Source organism: Entelurus aequoreus, linkage group LG21, assembly GCF_033978785.1.
Source record: "Entelurus aequoreus isolate RoL-2023_Sb linkage group LG21, RoL_Eaeq_v1.1, whole genome shotgun sequence".
Classification (NCBI taxonomy): Eukaryota; Metazoa; Chordata; class Actinopteri; order Syngnathiformes; family Syngnathidae; genus Entelurus; species Entelurus aequoreus.
Genome location: NC_084751.1, coordinates 11,289,473 through 11,305,477, shown reverse-complemented (window position 1 = coordinate 11,305,477; position 16,005 = coordinate 11,289,473). Strand labels below are relative to the sequence as shown.

The 16,005-nt window shown below is 38.8% G+C and overlaps 1 protein-coding gene across 1 annotated transcript in view; it reads left to right on the top strand.

Annotated features, from left to right (window-relative positions):
* The window catches only part of LOC133638388 (phosphatidylinositol 4,5-bisphosphate 5-phosphatase A-like), a 30,963-nt gene extending 15,245 nt beyond the window's left edge, over nt 1–15,718 (top strand). Inside the window, exons 6-13 of the mRNA XM_062030929.1 lie at nt 7,245–7,420; nt 7,500–7,611; nt 9,270–9,379; nt 9,477–9,687; nt 10,468–10,605; nt 10,673–10,738; nt 10,816–10,920; nt 14,410–15,718. Of these exons, the coding sequence (XP_061886913.1) occupies nt 7,245–7,420; nt 7,500–7,611; nt 9,270–9,379; nt 9,477–9,687; nt 10,468–10,605; nt 10,673–10,738; nt 10,816–10,920; nt 14,410–14,844 (1,353 nt within the window). The 3' untranslated portion in view covers nt 14,845–15,718. The remainder of the gene's footprint in view (nt 1–7,244; nt 7,421–7,499; nt 7,612–9,269; nt 9,380–9,476; nt 9,688–10,467; nt 10,606–10,672; nt 10,739–10,815; nt 10,921–14,409) is intronic.
* The last annotated feature ends 287 nt before the right edge of the window (nt 15,719–16,005 follow it).

Below are 16,005 nucleotides of genomic sequence, written 5' to 3'. Positions count from 1 at the left end.
GCAACGCTTGCTGCGGTGCATTCAAAGACCTTTGCCACGTCTGCAACCTTTGTCATCACCTCTACTTTCTATCACCTCCTTTTCATTCATAAGATGCTGCGTACGCGTGGGAAACTACAACCTCACCTGACAATGTCCAGTTCATTAGGAACGTGCGTGTTGCATATTTACACTTTCATCACAGCACGTCCGAAAAGGAGTAGGAAGAAGCAGAGCTTATTTAATCCTACCCCTTCTCATACCACAGCAATTCTATCCCATGTCATTGTTCTCTGCAAGAGAACAGTGAATAAATAAATAATATACATTAGTAAGTAAACAAATATTAAATACTTAAATAATCTTTATCTAAAAATAAAAAAAAAGGGTTCAAGATGTTCATCATAATTATTGTTCTTCTGTGTGAACACTTGTAGTTTGAACAGTCTCTTAAACGGAATCAAATTGGTGCTTTGTTGGATTTCTTTGGTTAATCCACTCCATAATTTAATTCCACATACTGATATGCTAAAGGTTTTAAGTGTTGTACGCAGGCCCGGCCCTAACCAATCTGGCGCCCTAGGCAAGATTTTAGGTGGCGCCCCCCCACATCGGCAGTGAAGTGTATATACTCACAAGAAACCGAATAGCTTTGTCTTTGACCTTTTTTTTTACTTAAAGAAAGCAAATTAACAATCAGAATAGTTAACAAGATAAAAAAAAAATATGGATAAATAAATGAATACAAAAAATGAATATATGAAATACAATATTTTTCACATACATAAACACAAAATAAAACGTGTCAACAAGTTGCATGAAATAAATTAAAAATACAATATAAATAAGGCACTGCACAAAACAAGATATCCAACCAGTATGACTTTAACTATATTACAAAAAAAGGGGATCCTACAGAGTTCTCTATTTGTGCTTTTTAATATTGCATTAACTAGAATGACTTACAAATGACTGTACACCAGGGAGTACTGTAATTACCTAACGTTACATTATTATTTTCCATAACAATTTAGCCCCCTCCACAATATTAACCCGACGTTAAAACAGAACTAGCTATTTATTGATTAGCAATTGCCGAATCATGTAACATTAGCTTAATGCTAAAAAGCCAGGTTACTATCACATTCTGTAACAGACAAATAATTTCATGTAGGCTAACGTTACCTACCTGATACCTCTGTCTTTTTCTCGTTTCTCCTCTTCTTTTCTCTTTTTTCTTCCCTGGGCACCTGACAGTTTTGGCCGTTTTGACATCTTGTGTTGATTTTTTTATGTGGTGACGTCCAAAAAGAGTCATGATACGGGAAGGGAGGGGGCGCACAGTGCCGGGGAGGGGGGGGCGTAATGTTGTAACAAATAATATTTCTATTAAATAGGCTTTACTTTGCATTTTAATTAACGTGGGATTATTTTATGTATTTAGAAATAATAGTACCAACTTTTTTTTTTTTTTTTTTCCTCCAACATTTGTGGCACTGGCGTGGCGCCCCCTAAAGGACGGCGCCCTTAGCATTTGCCTATACGGCCTATGCCACGGGCCGGCCCTGGTTGTACGTACACGTTCAACACATTTCCAGGAATTCCTGTTTTTTCCTAACCTTATTTCCAACCTTTTTTAGTGCCATGATGACTCCTTCCACATTTTTCAACCCACTTCAACCGTTCCACTGTCAAAACATTCCTCTTAATCAGGACAAAAAAAACCAAGTTAGTTTAAGAACTTGAAATATTCCCAGTTTTCCCGAAATTCCGTAAAACCATTTTTCAATTCATAAACTGTTACTATTTCAACATTTCTTGACGGATTTTAACAATTTTAACACCAACCAAATATTATTTTTTATTTATTTAATTTCGGCTTGTATTTCTTTTATTTGTGTTTTATCGTCAAAGTATGTTTTTTCTTCCGTGATATGGATCCTCCCTGGGTCTGAAATAAATAAACGACTAACCAGCCGTGACACTTATTTATTAGGCAAATAAAAATACATTCCATTCCAATAAATATGCAGTATTAAATTTTATTCATAAAAATAAGCCATAAAATAATGGGAACAAAATAAAATATAGCTGTTAAAATAGTATATTTAAATAATAAGTACAAATCATTGTGGGAAAATTGAATAGGCCGACATGTTGTTTTATTATTTTTTAACTAATGTATAAATTATCAAGTAGAATATATGAAATACATTGGATTCAAAATCCTCGTTGCAATTGTGACATAAATTCAGCTGAATAGCTGAGCATAATTACTGTATATGTTTTTGATCGAGATTGATTGAGAAGTTTATTGACATCTTAAAGAATGGAATCCATGTAATGCTTTAAAAAGGCTAATGGATGGCACAAAAAAGCCAAAAGGCTTGTTTCCATTGTGGTCCATTAAATATTCATCACATTTGATACATTCACAATAAAAGATACACTACCGTTCAAAAGTTTGGGGTCACCCAAACAATTTTGTGGAATAGCCTTCATTTCTAAGAACAAGAATAGACTGTCGAGTTTCAGATGAAAGTTCTCTTTTTCTGGCCATTTTGAGCGTTTAATTGACCCCACAAATGTGATGCTCCAGAAACTCAATCTGCTCAAAGGAAGGTCAGTTTTGTAGCTTCTGTAACGAGCTAAACTGTTTTCAGATGTGTGAACATGATTGCACAAGGGTTTTCTAATCATCAATTAGCCTTCTGAGCCAATGAGCAAACACATTGTACCATTAGAACACTGGAGTGATAGTTTCTGGAAATGGGCCTCTATACACCTATGTAGATATTGCACCAAAAACCAGACATTTGCAGCTAGAATAGTCATTTACCACATTAGCAATGTATAGAGTGTATTTCTTTAAAGTTAAGACTAGTTTAAAGTTATCTTCATTGACAAGTACAGTGCTTTTCTTTAAAAAATAAGGACATTTCAAAGTGACCCCAAACTTTTGAACGGTAGTGTATATAAAAAGATATATACCAAAAAAAATGGGGGAATGGGGGGGGGGGAGTAATATATACAGTATGTACATGTAAACACTATAGTAGTCGTTTCATTCACATTTTAAAAATGTGTAGTGGATTGTCCGACGCTTAAACAGCAACAAAAGTGAGTTTAGTACAAAAGGTTTATTTACCCATAGTCAAAAGTGCAAAGTTGGATTAAGCTGCCCATGCAGACAAACAAACGTCCTCCGGAGGACACAAGAATCAAGCAATTGGCCATTTGATCTGTTTCCCCACGCCCCAAGGTCCCGTTGTTTTCGACATGTTTGTTTTGCAACATCCTTGAATCCCTTAGTCATGCTTAGACAATCAAAACATTTTGTAGAAGGGTCAGAGCGACTCCATATTCAACTTTGTCCTACATCTGGTCCTTCAATGGTATAAAATAGAAGAGAAATTCAAAAAGGTGGAATGAGGTGAAATCTAACGAGAAAAAGTTGACACAAAGCTGCCATGCAGGCTGTTTTTTTATTTTATTTTATTTTTATTTTTCCTTTTTTTTGCCATTCCTCAAAAAAAAAAAATAATGACAAAAAAAATCCATGTTATAAAGAATTATTTTTAAGGCTCCAGTTACTTCAAATATTTCACTTTAAAATGTCTTATGCGGTAAATATTGCATATATTGTGTGGTTGCCATATAAAAACAGCAAAGTTTTATTTGACAAAAGAGCATAAAACAAACAAAATAATAGTTCAAACGTAAAATGGACAGATGTATCGAAGTTGATCTCGTAACTTAAGTGTTGAAAGTAAAAGAAAAACCTAATAAAAATGTATCACTTTATGAGTGGGGCACCTTTTGGAAGCCAAATATATTTAGTGGTATTGTATTTATCTTTTCACCGTCATTACTCAAAAATATGAAAAACTTAAAATCAATGGTGTCCTGCATTATTGATCTTTTAGGGCTCTAATTACTAAATACTGCATATTTCAGTTTTACTATAAAAAACTAAGTTGTTTTTGACAGAAAAGCCATAAAACATTTTCTTTTTATTACTTTATATCAGGGGTCACCAACCTTTTTGAAAGCAAGAGCTACTTCTTGGGTACTGATTAATGCGAAGGGCTACCAGTTTGATACACACTTAAATAAATTGCCAGAAATAGCCAATTTGCTCAATTTACCTTTAACTCTATGTTATTATTAATAATTAATGATATTCACACTTAATTGAACGGTTTAAAAGAGGAGAAAACACTAAAAAAATTACAATTAAATTTTGAAACATAGTTTATCTTCAATTTCGACTCTTTAAAATTCAAAATTCAACCGAAAAAAAGAAGAGAAAAACTAGCTAATTTGAATCTTTTTGAAAAAATTTAAAAAATAATTTATGGAACATCATTAGTAATTTTTCCTGATTAAGATTAATTTTAGAATTTTGATGACATGTTTTAAATAGGTTAAAATCCAATCTACACTTTGTTAGAATATATAACAAATTGGACCAAGCTATATTTCTAACAAAGACAAATCATTATTTCTTCTAGATTTTCCAGAACAACAATTTTAAAAGAAATTCAAAAGACTTTGAAATAAGATTAAAATTTGATTCTACAGATTTTCTAGATTTGCCAGAATAATTTTTTTGAATTTTAATCATAATAAGTTTGAAGAAATATTTCACAAATATTCTTCGTCGAAAAAACAGAAGCTAAAATGAAGAATTAAATTAAAATGTATTTATTATTCTTTACAATAAAAAAAATAAATTTACTTGAACATTGATTTAAAGGCCTACTGAAATGAATTTTTTTTATTTAAACGGGGATAGCAGATCTATTCTATGTGTCATACTTGATCATTTCGCGATATTGCCATATTTTTGCTGAAAGGATTTAGTATAGAACAACGACGATAAAGATTGCAACTTTTGGTATCTGATAAAAAAAAGGCTTGCACCTACCGGAAGTAGCGTGACGTAGTCAGTTGAACATATACGCAAAGTTCCCTATTGTTTACAATGATGGCCGCATGAAGTGAGAGAGATTCGGACCGAGAAAGCGACAATTTCCCCATTAATTTGAGCGAGGATGAAAGATTTGTGGATGAGTAAAGTGCAAGTGAAGGACTAGTGGGGAGTTGAAGCTATTCAGATAGGGAAGATGCTGTGAGACCCGAGGGTGACCTGATATTCAGCTGGGAATGACTACAACAGTAAATAAACACAAGACATATATATACTCTATTAGCCACAACACAACCAGGCTTATATTTAATATGCCACAAATTAATCCTGCATAAAAACACCTGCGTGTTTGTTATGCTAGCTCCTAGCTCCTCTGCTAGCTCCTAGCTCCATAGAACACGCCAATACAATTCAAACACCTGATCAACACACACAATCACTCAGCCCAAAAGACAGTTTACCTAACCCAAGGTTCATAAAGCTTATATATTTTTAAAAAGTTACGTACGTGACGCGCACATACGGTCAAGTTATCGAATGTTTAGCAGCCAAGGCTGCATACTCACGGTACCTGATATTCAGCTGGGAATGACTACAACAGTAAATAAACACAAGACATATATATACTCTATTAGCCACAACACAACCAGGCTTATATTTAATATGCCACAAATTAATCCTGCATAATAACACCTGCGTGTTTGTTATGCTAGCTCCTAGCTCCTCTGCTAGCTCCTAGCTCCATAGAACACGCCAATACAATTCAAACACATGATCAACACACACAATCACTCAGCCCAAAAGACCGTTCACCTAACCCAAGGTTCATAAAGCTTATATATTTAAAAAAAGTTACGTACATACGCAAAAAAAAGCCAAAGCTGCATACTCACAGTAGCACGTCTGCGTCTTTGTCATCCAAATCAAAGTAATCCTGGTAAGAGTCTGTGTTGTCCCAGTTCTCTACAGGCGTCTGTGTATCCAAATCAAAAGTCCTCCTGGTTAGAGTCTCTGTTATCCGAGTTCTTCCATCTTGACTGCATCTTTCGGGAATGTAAACAAAGAAGCGCCGGCTGTGTACTGTTGTGGCTGACTACGTTCGAAAAATACGTCCATTTCGCACCGACAACTTTCTTCTTTGCTTGCTTGGCTTCCTTCTCCATAATGCAATGAACATGATTGAAACAGATTCACGAACACAGATGTCCAGAATACTGTGGAATTATGAAATGAAAACAGAGCTTTTTCATATCGGCTTCAATGTGGAAGGCATACCCGTGTTCGCCGGGCTACGTCACGCGCATACGTCATCCGCAGAGGCGTTTCGAACCGGAAGTTTAGCGGCAAATTTAAAATGTCACTTTATAAGTTAACCCGGCCGTATTGGCATGTGTTATAATGTTAAGATTTCATCATTGATATATAAACTATCAGACTGCGTGGTCGGTAGTAGTGGGTTTCAGTAGGCCTTTAAATTGTCAGGAAAGAAGAGGAAGGAATTTAAAAGGTAAAAAGGTATATGTGTTTAAAAATCCTAAAATCATTTTTAAGGTTGTATTTTTTCTCTAAAATTGTCTTTCTGAAAGTTATAAGAAGCAAAGTAAAAAAAATAATGAATTTATTTAAACAAGTGAAGACCAAGTCTTTAAAATATTTTCTTGGATTTTCAAATTCTATTTGAGTTTTGTCTCTCTTAGAATTAAAAATGTTGGGCAAAGCGAGACCAGCTTGCTAGTAAATAAATAACATTTATAAAATAGTGGCAGCTCACTGGTAAGTGCTGCTATTTGAGCTATTTTTAGAACAGGCCAGCGGGCTACTCATCTGGTCCTTACGGGCTACCTGGTGCCCGCGGGCACCGCGTTGGTGACCCCTGCTTTATATGAACTTGAAGTTGATATAGAGATTAACGGTAAGCGTTAAATAAAAAATAATAATTTGACTTGTTTTTAACATTTTAATGACTGAGACCCTTTATGGTCCCCGGGACCCCTAAAGGTAAAATAAATTTAAAAAAACATATATTTTGTTTTGTTTTGAAAATGAAAAATATCAAAATGGCCCCCACATGCTTTAATTTTTCCATGTGCGGCCCTCAGTGGAAAAAGTTTGGACACCCCTGCTTTAGCTGCATAGTTGTAATCATATTCACATTTTAAAATCCATTTTACACATCTTTAGCCTTTTTTTTTTAAACCCTGTGGTATTTTGATGTTTGTATTTGTATTTATTATTTATTTTTAGCTAGTAGGATATAAGAACACATATTTGAATCCATTATATTGTAATGCAAGACTCCATGTTGATGATGCTGTTATTGTGTGTGCTGCAGGGCAACAAAGGGGGCGTGAGTGCCAGGATGTCCATATTTGGTCACCCGGTGTGCTTCCTGAACTGCCACCTCCCCGCCCACATGAGGAACTTGGAGCAGAGGATGGAGGACTTTGAGAGCATCCTGCAGCAGCAGCAGTTTGAGGGAGGGGCCGCCACGGGGGTGCTGGATCACGAGTGGGGGGGACTCTTTATTGTTGGAGAATATTCTCATGATGTCATTCTTTTGATGTCGTGCCCTCTGTTTGCCGTCCAGTGTTGTCTTCTGGTTCGGGGATTTGAACTTCCGCATCGAGGACTATGACATCCACGTGGTGAAGTGTGCAATAGACAGCAACAAGCTGCCCTTGCTGTGGGAAAGGGATCAGGTGACTTTTCAGCGCATGCACATGCACACACACACACTAAGCAACCAGCAGAGGGCGCATGCGCACGCACACACACACTAAGCAACCAGCAGAGGATGCATGCGCGCACACACACACACTAGCAACCAGCAGAGGGCGCTGTGGCAAAAGCCAGTTCACTCAAGGAGTCTCCTAAATTCTTTATTGTGTGTCTATTTCTTCTTATTTTTCTTCTTCTTCTTTTTCTTCTTTTTCTCCTTTTTTTCTTCTTCTTCTCCTTCTTCTTCTTCTTTTTCTTCTCCTTCTTCTTCTCCTTTTTTTCTTCTCCTTCTCCTTCTTCTCCTTCTTCTTGTTCTTCTCCTTCTCTTTCTTTTTTTCTTCTTCTTCTTCTCCTTCTTTTTCTTCTTCTTCTTCTTCTTTTTCTTCTCCTTCTTCTCCTATTTTTTTCTTCTCCTTCTCCTTCTTCTCCTTCTTCTTTTTCTTCTCCTTCTTTTTCTTCTTCTTCTCCTTTTTCTTCTTCTTCTTCTCCTTCTTCTCCTTCTTCTTCTTCTTCTTCTCCTTCTTCTTGTTCTTGTTCTCCTCCTTCTTCTTCTTTTTCTTCTCCTTTTTCTTTTTCTTCTTCTCCTTCTTTTTCTTCTTCTTCTCCTTCTTCTTCTCCTTCTTCTTCTTCTTTTTCTTCTTCTTCCCCTTCTTGTTCTTTTTCTTCTCCTTCTTTTTCTTCTTCTTCTCCTTCTTTTTCTTCTTCTTTTTCTTCTTTTCCTTGTTGTTCTTTTTCTTCTCCTTCTTTTTCTTCTTCTTCTCCTTCTTCTTTTTCTTCTCCTTCTTTTTTTCTTCTCCTTATTCTCCTTCTTCTTCTTTTTCTTCTTCTTCTCCTCATTCTTCTTATTCTCCTTCTTCTTCTTTTTCTCCTCATTCTTCTTATTCTCCTTCTTCTCCTTCTTTTTCTTCTTCTCCTCCTTCTTTTTCTTCTTCTTCTCCTTCTTCTTTTTCTTCTTCTTTTTCTTCTTCTAATTATTATTATTCTTCTCCTTCTTCATCTTTTTGTTCTTCTTCTCCTCCTTCTCCTTCTCCTCCTCCTCCTCTTCCTTCTTCTTCTTCTTCTTCTTCTTCTTCTTCTTCTCCTTCTCCTTCTTCTTCTTCTTCTTCTCCAGCGTGCTCTACCTTCCACATTTTTCATCTGATTCAAACCGTTCCAACTCCAAACTCTTCATCTTATTCGGGAATAATTCGGGCTTTCCCTTGACAAATTCCAAAAAAATAATTTCCCAGAATTTCAGGTTTTCCGGGACATTTTTCCCATTCAAAATGAAACTGCAACCATTTCTAAATGTTTCAATCGATTCAAACCATTCCACCTTCGACATTTTCCGCTCATCCTGAACATTCACACTATCATTTTTCCAAGTTAAAAACAGTTCCAGGAATTCCCATAATTCCAGGGTTTCCAAAACCCTATTTTCACCCTTTTTTTCTGGCGACGACTCCTTCCACATTTTTCAACCCACTTCAACCGTTCCACCGTCAAAACATTCCTCTTAATCTGGAAAATGTCCCAGTTTTCCCGAAACTCCCTAATATCACCAGGAAGTGTGGCAAGAAAAAAGCCAAATAAAAAAACGTGTCTACAATGATAAACAAACTCAAAGATATAATCTATAATCTGTCTTTGTTGTCGTCAGCTCAACATGGCTAAAAACACAGAATCCATCCTGGAAGGGTTCCTGGAGGGGCCGCTACAATTCCCGCCCACGTATAAGTTTGACGTGGGCACACACACCTACGACACAAGGTCACGACCTCAACCTCCACACCAGATGTGATGTGCAGACACGCTCGTGTTGATGCTCACCGCCATCTTTCTTTCTTGTCCAACTCTTTGGCCTCAGTGCTAAGAAGAGGAAGCCGGCGTGGACCGACCGTATCCTGTGGCGCCTCCGCCGCACGGGCTCCCCCGTTCCTACCCACAATGCAGCACTGCAGAGGGGTCTGACCTCATGGCTGGGCGGTGCCACCAAAGTGACTCAGCACGCCTACAGGAGCCACATGGCCTTCACCATCAGCGACCACAAGCCTGTGTCTGCGCTCTTCTCCTTGCACGTGAGTCACTCCTTTGGCATATTTCTTTCATTTGGCCGCACTTTTTACACCAAAAGTACCAACAAAAAACTTTGCTTGATAATACATCATTTTTAAATTATGAAAATAATTTGGCAGGGCCAAGAACCGAACCCTGGGGAACTCCGCACGTTACCTTAACATAGTTCGAGGTCACATTGTTATGGGAGACGCACTGCATCCTGTCAGTAAGATAAGAGTTAAACCAAGACAAGGCTAAGTCTGTCATCCCAATACGTGTTTTGATACGCTCTAATAAAATATTATGATCAACAGTATCGAAAGCGGCGCTAAGATCAAGAAGTAGCAACATAGATGAAGCATCAGAATCCATCGTTAGCAATAGATCATTAGTCATTTTTGCGAGGGCTGTCTCCGTAGAGTGATTTGCCCTGAAACCGGATTGAAAAGGTTCACAGAGATTGTTAGACGCTAAGTGTTCATTTAGCTGCTGTGCGACAATTTTTTCGAGGATTTTTGAGATAAACGGAAGGTGGGACACCGGCCGGTAGTTTACCAGGAGATCAGGATCGAGGTTAGGTCTTTTGAGTAGAGGATGAATAACCGCTTTTTTGAATGCTAGGGGAACAGTGCCAGAGGAAAGTGATAAGTTTATAATATTTAACACTGATGGACCTAGTAATACAAAAAGCTCCTTGATAAGTTTCCCAGGAATTGGGTCAAGTAAACATGTTGTTTAGAAGTAGTCATCATTTCAGAATGATAAAGTGGTAATATCATGAGCATCTCCTTCTTTCCCAGTTCCCATTCAGGGTGGACATGGCGCTGGTGGAGCTGCAGGTCAACAAGGAATGGTGTCAAGTCTCCGACGCCACAATAAGATTGACCTTTGCGTCCAATTACCATCGCAGCTCATGGGACTGGGTGGCAATATACAAGGTAAACAGCTTGAAGTTGATATTTATGTTGATTGTTCAGTAAAACATAATAACGTGTGTGTGCACAGGTGGGATTCAGACACCACAAAGACTACCAAGCGTATGTGTGGGCCAAATATGAGCACGCAGGGCAGGTAGGACACGAGTTTCATCCTTCATTCTCTCTGGAAATGGGCCCCTGGGATCATTTCTGCTCCTTTGCTGCTTGCAGGTGTGTTTTCCAGAGGAGGACCTGCCCAGAGATGATGGCCAATACGTGCTCGGTTACTATAGCAACAACATGAACAGCATTGTTGCTTTGTCCTCGCACATCCAGGTCTGATAACATGAACTTTAGAATACCTGTAAACCACCTCCATGTATCCCACCCGGTGTTTATGGCACCGCGCAAGCATGCGCTTCCAATAAAATCACGCACATGATAATGTCATCCGAGTGAAACTTTGACCCATAAAATGTCTGTCGTTAAACTTTATGACAAATACAAACTGGCATCAATTACTAATTGTTCGTTTTTTGTGGGGCTTGTCTTATTTAGCACTGGAAATAATGTTCCAGTGTCAAACTATTATCAAAAGTAGAGACAATTTCCAAAGTGATATTCTCGTGTCGCACAAGTGTAAAAAGAAGGTAACCCCTGCTGCTGGTAAAACACGTTTTTGTTTTTTAAATAATGCGAGTCATATATTAGGATTCCATTTATTGTCATTGCACGTGCAAAAAAGAATACACGGTAACAAAATGTGGTTAAACATCAAATCCAGAAGTGCATTCGTATACAAAACCCAAAAGCAGTGAAGTTGTCACGTTGTGTAAATGGTCAATAAAAACAGAATACAATAATTTGCAAATCCTTTTCAACTTATCTTCTATTGAATAGACTGCAAAGACAAGATATTTCATGTTCACACTGAGAAACTATTTTTTTTTTGCAATCAATCATTAACTTAGAATTTAACGGCAGCAACACATTGCAAAAAAGTTGTCACAGGGGCATGTTCACCACTGTGTTACATGGCCTTTCCTTTTAACAACACTCAGTAAAGGTTTGGGAACTGAGGAGACACATTTTTGAAGCTTTTCAGGTGGAATTCTTTCCCATTCTTGCTTGATGTACAGCTTAAGTTGTTCAACAGTCTCTGTTGTGCTATTTTAGGCTTCATAATGCACCACACATTTTCAATGGGAGACCGGTCTGGACTACAGGCGGGCCAGTCTAGTACCCGCATTACTTTACTACAAAGCCATGTGCAGAATGTGGCTTGGCATTGTCTTGCTGAAATAAGCAGGGGCGTTCATGAAAAAGACGTTGCTCCAAAACCTGTATGTAACTTTCATTAACTTCACAGATGTGTAAATTACCCATATCTTGGGCACTAATACACCCCCATACCACCACACATGCTGGCTTTCAACTTTGCGCCTAGAACAATCCGGATGGTTCTTTTCCTCTTTGGTCCAGAGGACACGACGTTCAGTTTCCAAAAACAATTTGAAATGTGGACTCGCCAGACCACAGAACACTTTTCCACTTTGCATTAGTCCATCTTAGATGAGCTCGGGCCCAGAGAAGCCGGCAGTGTTTCTGGGTGTTGTTGATAAATGGCTTTCGCTTTGCATAGTAGAGTTCTAACTTGCACTTACAGATGTAGCGACCAACTGTAGTTACTGACAGTGGGTTTCTGAAGTGTTCCTGAGCCCATGTGGTGATATCCTTTACACACTGATGTCGCTTTTTGATGCAGTACCGCCTCAGGGATCCAAGGTCTCGGGTATTCAATGTTACATGCAGTGATTTCTCCAGGTTTTCTTAAACTTTTGATGGTATTACAGACCGTAGATGGTGAAATCCCTAAATTCCTTGCAATAGCTGGTTGAGAAATGTTGTTCTTAAACAATTTGCTCACGCATTTGTTGACAAAGTGGTGACCCTCGCCTCATCCTTGTTTGTGAACGACTGAGCATTTCATGGAAGCTGCTTTTATACCCAATCATGGCACCCACCTGTTCCCAATTAGCATGTTCACCTGTGGGATGTTCCAAATAAGTGTTTGATGAGCATTCCTCAACCTTCTCGGTCTTTTTTGCCACTTGTGCCAGCTTTTTTGAAACATGTTGCAGGCATCAAATTCCAAATGAGCTAATATTTGCAAAAAATAACAAAGTTTTCCAGTTGGAACGTTAAATATCTTGTCTTTGCAGTCTATTCAATTGAATATAAGTTGAAAAGGATTTGCAAATCATTGTATTCTGTTTTTATTTACCATTTACACAACGTGACAACTTCACTGCTTTTGTATATGCAGAATAAATGATTTGAGTATTTAGAAATATACAGATATATTTAATGGATGGAGAATAATATACACAAGCTGTGATTATGAATATGCAAACTAGATAGCGTATACAAGACTAATTTTCATTAATATTATTAAATATAACTAGTAATATTTTCTAATTATTTGATGGTTGCCAAATATTTTTAAAGCATATTTGGGGATTTTCTGAGTGATTTTGGTGGAATTATGAATTGTTCAACCCTTTTAGGGGTGGTTTCCAGTTTTAATAACAATAAATTATCTTGCTTTTTAATGCCGTGTTATGTGATGGCACCACTAGGGGGCGGACACTGACTGATAAATGCTCTAATCCAGTGTTTTTCAACCACTGTGCCGCGGCACACTAGTGTGCCGTGAGATATTGTCTGGTGTGCCGTGGGAAATTATGCAACTTCACCTAATTTATCCCAAAAATATTTTTGGCAAATCAATAATTAGAATCTGCCAATAATGTGCCGTTGCTTAGTGTCTGTGCTGTGTAAAACTCGGCAGGGTAACCACGTAATACTCCATGTCAGTAGGTGGCAGCATTGCTTTGTAAAAGTCGGAATGTGTCGGGTGAGACGAGGATGGTTTGTTGTGATCCCGATATGCAGACCACAGTGGGAGGCAGGGTGCAGGTAAAAAGGGTATGTAATGCTTAAACCCAAAATGAACGAAAGGAAAAGGCTATGCAAAACAAAAGTCAAACTGAACTGGCTACAAAGTAAACAGAGACAGAATGCTGGACGACAGCAAAAACTTACGGTGTCCACAAAGTACATCCGTACGTGACATGAAAATCAACAATGGCCACACAAAGAAGGATAGCAACAACGTAAATAGCCTTGCTTGCTAACACAAAGCAGGTGCGCGGAATAGCGCTCAAAGGAAGACATGAAGCCACTACAGGAAAACACCCGCAAAACAGGAAGGGCCACCAAAATAAGCAAGACAAGAACTAAAGCACTACACACAGGAAGACACCAACACACTCAAAATAAGACACGACGACTTGGTGGAGTTAATTTTTTAAAGTTTTCTGCTGGTGGTGTGCCTCCGGATTTTTTTATGACAAAAATGTGCCTTGCCTCAAAAAAGGTTGAAAAACACTGCTCTAATCAGCTTATTTTGGCTAACTGGAGTTAATTAGCAACAGGTGTAATTGAAACATAACTGCTCAGCCAGCATAGGTTGAATAATGTTTTAAAGAGCGTTCAGAGGTAGATAAAGCACTAATGATACTGCTGCCATCTTGGGCTGGTATTAAGAAAAACTCCAGCAGGAGGTTGCCTACAGCCGCAGCAACAGAATCCATTCCTACCACGCATGAGTTTCACACCAACAGCTGTCTGGCAACATTTTAAAGCGCATGCAGAAAAAGAAAATACACCGGGAAGTTGCCTGTGTTTCCTTACCTAATTAGAAACCTTATCTGGTTTTGAAAACGAGCTGAAAGAAGGTATTAATTCTATCTTTGCCCACAGATCAAGATCCCCGTCCACAGCCCGTCCGTGCAGCGCTCCGACAGCACCGAGGTCAGCTCAGAAGACGACAGCACCTTGGTCCTCCTGTCCCCCAACTCCCGCAGCCCCAGCCCCAAAACCAGCAAGCATCACTGCCGCCGCCGCCGCAGCCGCAGCCCCGCGGTCTCCAACCCTCTCCCGTCCCTGCAGGGCCTGGGCCTGTGTCCCCGCCCCAAAGAGACCCGGAGCCTCTCACCTGGCTCAGCCGCTAAGAAGGTTTCCCCGGGCTCCGTCTCGTCTCCGGCCGTCAGCCCGCTCAGTCCTCGGAGCCCCGTGTCTCCCGGGATCGGGGTTTCGGCACCGGAGGCCCTGATCGCTGCTTTGATGGGGGAGCATAGGCCTGCTCAGGTTAGCCCTACGGGCGCAGCAAAGACGCTGGACACGCGTAAAACATAGACCGGAGGATACGCAAACATTCCGCATCGCATCTTCCACCGTGTTTATGTGGGACTCGCCCCCCCCCCCCCCAGTTACAAGTGCTTTTATCGGCTCACAAGCTAATACATGTAGGGACACTCCAAATATGGGCGTATGGGATCAGGTGATTCATCAATAGTTGTAGGAAGAAGCAATCTAACATTGCAAAGTAGACTACAGTGAGTCAAGTGGATAACGTGGTCGTTTCCTCGTTCGCTTTAAGGGTCTCATGTTGTATTCATCGTCACCCATTTGAAATAAGATGTTCCACAAACGCTCCAAAATCTAACCTTGATGCTGGAATTGACACAGTTTTAAAGTGCTTTTAGTAAGCCCTAGTTTGACGTGTCTGTACCTTTAATGCTAATGAGCTGCGTGTGGCTCCCCGAGAAGCTCTATTGTGCACTTTATCTACATTTGACATATTCACTTGTCCAACATGATAGATGTATGTATATATATTGTTGCGTCGACCAGCTCTTCCTCCCAGGGAATCTAAGTTACTGGTCAATCCCAAGTTCTTTCGATGACATATATGCTGAGTAAGAAGGACCATCAAGACAGAATAGGAATATTATCAAGTTTTACTGAAATTTCAGGGGATCAGCCCACACCAATAAATTCATATCGGCTACTCGAGTTGATCTCCCACTCAAACGGAAGAGCCAACTTCTTGCACACAAAGAAAGCCCCCACCTCTCCCTCTCGCAACACTGATAAGGCAAGAAGGGGGGGCGGGAGGGGGGTGTATTCACATTCCAATGGCTAAGACACTAAACAGACCTATGAAGACAAAGAGAAACTGGTAAAATATATAAAAAAGAAAAGTACTAGCTGCTCTATGAATAAAAAAAACCTCTTAAACATATATGCATTCTCCACAATATATATATATATATATATATATATATATATATATATATATATATATATATATATATATATATGTATATGTATGTATATGTATGTGTGGGAAAAAATCACAAGACTATTTCATCTCTACAGGCCTGTTTCATGAGGGTTTCCTCAATCATCAGGAGATTTTTATTTTATTTTATTTTTTTAAATGTCCTGATTTAAAAAAAAAAATCATCTCTACAGGCCTGTTTCATGAGGGTTTCCTCAATCATCAGGAGATTT